The sequence below is a fragment of the Zea mays genome, chromosome 1 (assembly GCF_902167145.1).
Source record: "Zea mays cultivar B73 chromosome 1, Zm-B73-REFERENCE-NAM-5.0, whole genome shotgun sequence".
NCBI lineage: Eukaryota > Viridiplantae > Streptophyta > Magnoliopsida > Poales > Poaceae > Zea > Zea mays.
In genome coordinates this window covers 69764575-69769138 of record NC_050096.1, presented here as the reverse complement: position 1 = coordinate 69769138, position 4564 = coordinate 69764575, and the positions used below count along the sequence as shown (strand labels likewise).

General features: G+C 49.9%; 1 protein-coding gene across 1 annotated transcript; it reads right to left on the bottom strand.

Annotated features, from left to right (window-relative positions):
• Window positions 1-2449: 2449 nt before the first annotated feature.
• LOC103636054 (E3 ubiquitin-protein ligase EL5) lies at window positions 2450-3822 on the bottom strand. The gene has a single exon (XM_008658414.4). It carries the CDS (start codon window positions 3412-3414, stop codon window positions 2662-2664), a length of 753 nt encoding a protein of 250 aa, XP_008656636.1. The 5' UTR covers window positions 3415-3822; the 3' UTR covers window positions 2450-2661.
• Between the last annotated feature and the right edge of the window lie 742 nt (window positions 3823-4564).

Below are 4564 nucleotides of genomic sequence, written 5' to 3'. Positions count from 1 at the left end.
TTTTATGATATTATCGTGTCCCATATAATCAACTAAAAGACTAATTATATAATAGTGTTCTTATGGTACAAGTTGTATATTTAATACTTGGCTCATTTTTCTCTCATAAACTGTCTTAGAGTCTGTGAGTAGTCCGCTTTCAGCTGGCTACCAATGACCAACCCGCTTCTATTCTCTCTCTATTTCTATTTTTTTACATCATAAATTTAACTATCATCTATTTTAAATTGTTCACATCATGCTATTATATTTGCTCTTAGAGCAAGTTTAATAATAAAGCTAACCAATGGATGCAAGGATCCTTGTAGTCTGATATTTTTCTGATCCGTAGAGTGGTTAGCTTTTCAGTATTAATGCAAGACCACACATATCTCGCTCACAAGACTTGTTAGTTCTTGTGTACGGTTGTAATTTTATAGCTCGTTTCTAGGGGTGGGCGTTCGGGTTACCCGAAAATTTCGGGTCGGGTAATTCGGGTTTTTAAAATTTCGAGTTTTGTGAATCGATACCCGAAATTACAACGGGTTTTGCAATACCCGAAAATTCGGGTACCCGAAATTTCGGGTTCGGGTTCGGGTATTCCCGAACTACCCGAACTATTGTGTCGGCTTCGTAAAAACATATACACCCTATTAAATTAGTATAAAAATATAGTTTGCATAATGATATACATGGACATATAAAACACAAGCAATCTATAATCACAAGTTATGCACACATACACATAAATGTACAAATTAATAATTAAGCATGACATGAGTACATGACACATGAAAGTTCGGGTATTTCGGGTACCTGATTGTGATACCCAAATTACCCGAACTAAATTCCGGTTTTGCAAGTTGCTATCCGAAATTCCCGAACAAAATTTGGGTTTCGGGTATTTCGAGTTCGAGTTCGGTTATTCCGGGTTCGGGTTACAGATTTTTTTGGCCAGCCCTACTCGTTTCTCCTATGTCTACTCTTCTCTCTCCTATACCTCATCATTTAGTGAACTTATAACCTCTTGTTATACTTGCTTACCACCTCAAAAGGTTCGCTAGTAATCCAGCCCTTTTGGCGCGTCTCTACTCTCTACCATCATTACCCTACGTGGCTATTCGGAGAATTCCTAGTTTATCGCTCACGCGTGCACCTCTGCTGGCTCAACTCGAGACAACCTGCAATGTTCACTGCCGTGCCGGCCTGGGTTGCATCATAACTGCCACTCGATTTAGTTTTTCGTGCGCCGAAATTGTTTTTCCCCCCACTTTTTAGAAAAAGAAAAGGAAAATAGCTCCAACATTGGAAGTTGCGTGCAAGGCAAATATTTTTGAAAGGAAAAAAATACTTTTGAGGCTGTTTTGGCAGTAGTGGAGTTGTTCTCGAAAGGCCACAAAAGCTGAAAATTGGCAGCCCATTTCCTTGGCGAATGCCACAAAGTTCCAGGGGGGGGGGGGGGGGGGGGGGGGGGGGGAGGCTCTTTGGCTCTCGTCGATTTGTTAATCCCGGCCGTCCGGTCATCAGCGTAATCATGCGGACACAATTCTATCTCGATTCACTTGCAAGCCAAGAAAGAGAGAGAGCAATCATATACAATCCCATATGTATCTTGTGGACGGAGTCAACGTCATTATATTTTTTTTTCTCCATACGCCGCGCCTAATAACCCTTATTATTGTTTCTCTGTCATGTCGTCACACGTATACAAAAAATTCTAAAACGTAGGGGGGGGGGGGGGGGGGTACTGAATAGGTTATATCCGTATCTCCAATAAGATTGATCCAGCGAGTTTGAAATTCAAATTGGATCAAGAAATCGACGTGACAGATACTTTATTTTTTTTCAACCTGCTCCATATATAATTACAATTTTCAGACACAAGCTTCTATCCGGAGAAAACTTTAAGCATTACGTCATTTGATTGATTCAAACATGCCAAAGCATGCATAATACTAAAAATCCTATCCGATAACTTGGTTCATAACCCCCATGGTGGTGCTGCCCACGGCTCCGATTGAATTTTGGTGGTGGAAATTGGAATGGCGAGCCCGAGCCGGCCCCGATCACCCGATAACTGTTGCGGGATGGCGAGGCAATGGCAGAGCAGACGCCGACGTTGTTTGTAGGGTGACTGCGATGATATGATTAGAGGGAGAGAGGAGAAGCAAGGCGATGGGGACGAGGACGATGACTCGGTGTGGGGAATATGGAGCGGGACGCGAGCCTATCCACAGCGGCGTCAGCATCAGCGTCCACGTGTTGCTGTCAGTCAGTTTAATAGTAGACTGTTGCTTGTTCCAAATCCAACTGCTCAGGTTTGCAGTACTACTAGCCTTCTTCTGGGTTTTACGACGTTTTTTTTTTTTTTTTGCACGCGCTGCCCCTGCCATCCGTAGTAGCGGCACTGCAGCAGGGCAGGGCGAGCGCCATGTGCAAACACAGTGCGCCACTCGAGTCGACAGCGAAATGGCAGGGAAACTTGTTTATAGATCACTAAAACAAGTACTACTACTACGAGTAATAAGAGTTCGTTCATTCGTTCATTACAGATCACTGTACACTTGCTTGCCTCTTTTACTCCCATCCTTGGGTGCTGCCTCAAATCAAATGCCTCAACGACAACGAGGAGGAGAGCAAGACGAGAGGTATGGAGGAACGGAACCATGATTTGAGGATCCTTCACTGCGGTTTCGCCGGAGGCGACCCGCTGGTCTCGCCGCCGCCGCCGCCGAGACCAGACTCCAAGTCGCCGTCTTCATTCTGCGGCTGCTGCTGCTGCTGCTGCTGCGCCGGCGGGGGCGCGGCCGTGGCGCCGCCGCAGCCAAGCAGTCGCCGTAGGGCGGCAACACTGGCCGCCTCCACGACCGCCGCGACTCCGGCGATGGGCCCTGCTGCTGCAACCGGCTGCGACGGCGCGGCGCCGGCGCCCCGGGTGCTGACGGCGCCGTCCTGGGAGCCGAAGAAGAGGACGTTGGTGGGGAAGTTGGGCGAGTCCGGGTCCGCCTCGGGCGCCCGCGGCGCGGCGTCGTCGCCGGCGACCGCGCGGCGGCGGCACAGCGGGCAGGTGGAGTGGGAGCGCAGCCACATGTCGACGCACTCCACGTGGAACGCGTGGCCGCAGCGGGGCAGCACCCGCGCGGCCTCCCCCGCGGCCAGCTCGCCGATGCACACGGCGCAGTCCCCGCCCGCCGCCGCCGCCTCCTCCCTCGGCAGCGCCGCGATGGCGGCCTCGTCCAGCCCGCCGTGGCACCCCGCGCCGCCCGCGAACACGAAGCGGGGCCGGGCCCTGTCGCCGCCGATGGTCGGGGCGGCCCCGCGGTACCGCTTCGCGCACAGGAAGAGGTAGAAGCAGATGACGAAGGTGATGAAGATTGCCGCCGCCGCCGCCAGCATCGTCGCCGCGGCTGCCACCGAGGTTCCCGTCACCGCCATCGGGGGCTCCGGCTCCAGATCCCTTGTCGTCCTGTTCCTCGTCCCAGGAAGCAGCCTGTTCCCCAGCTTTCTTGGCTAGTACCACTGTTCTTGGCCGCGGTGGAGACCGGCGGCGCGCTCTGAGATTGGGAGTAGCGACTAGCTTAGCTAGTGGAGGAACTTTGGTCTTTGGGAGCGGAATTGGGGCGTTCTGTGGTATATATACACACACGCGCGCGGAGTGATTGGGATGCGGAAGGAGGAGGAGTGGATTGCCGGTGGAACGAGGAGGGAGGGGAAAGTGAAGAGCGACGCTGGCTGTCACTGACACTGCCTCACTGCGGTCTGCGGCAGGCCTGTTTATGTTTGGTTTGCACCGTGGCTTTGGCTGTCCGGCCACCACGCTGAAAATTAATGTTTACATTTATCTCAAATTAAAAAAATATTTTTATATACACAATTAAGTTTAAAGACAGGATAAATATTGGCTTTTCAACGGACCTACAGTTCAATACGTGGTCATTCGAAGTACTTCATGTCTTGGAGATAGAGGTCAGGTCGAAATGGAGATAATTTGGAAAAGCTAAGAAGTGCTGACTGTAGACGGAAGACGAGGGTGCTGAAAGATCTACGAAGCTGACGGAGATGGGCGTGTGACCGTGACTGCGACATGTCACTGCGAATGTGTTCTCTGCGGCTGGACCGCCTCCACATCTACAATTTTTTTTCCACGACGATACAGGAATATCTTCTTCGTCTTGGCACTATGAGCTACGTACTACGGTACTCCTAAACACAGGAGTACGGTAATCCTTATCAGTGCAGACACGAATTCAGACAAATAATAATACTGCTACTGTTTTTGTAGACGACGATGTCCCGTTGGCAGCACATGTACAAGGGCAAGTGCTACTACGTACGTGTGAGGTTGACCAGAACCAATCCTCGTGGAAATAAAACCTGCAAATAATTAGGGCAGCAATCGGGAGGTGAGGTTGGATTGGATGTGATGCACGCAAGCAGAATCCCTCTTTAGCTCTGGTCTTGGTTCATTTCATCATTTGCATTGGAGAATAATTATTTGCAAGCAGTGTAAGTAATGAACCATGTTATTTTGCATCGTATATCCGTTCGCTTTAATCTGGCTTCTTTTTCTGTGTGTTCCCCAGCC

Bases quoted from the DNA above. Each gene is read 5' to 3' on its own strand.
- LOC103636054 (XM_008658414.4), bottom strand. From the start codon at position 3,414: ATGGCGGTGACGGGAACCTCGGTGGCAGCCGCGGCGACGATGCTGGCG.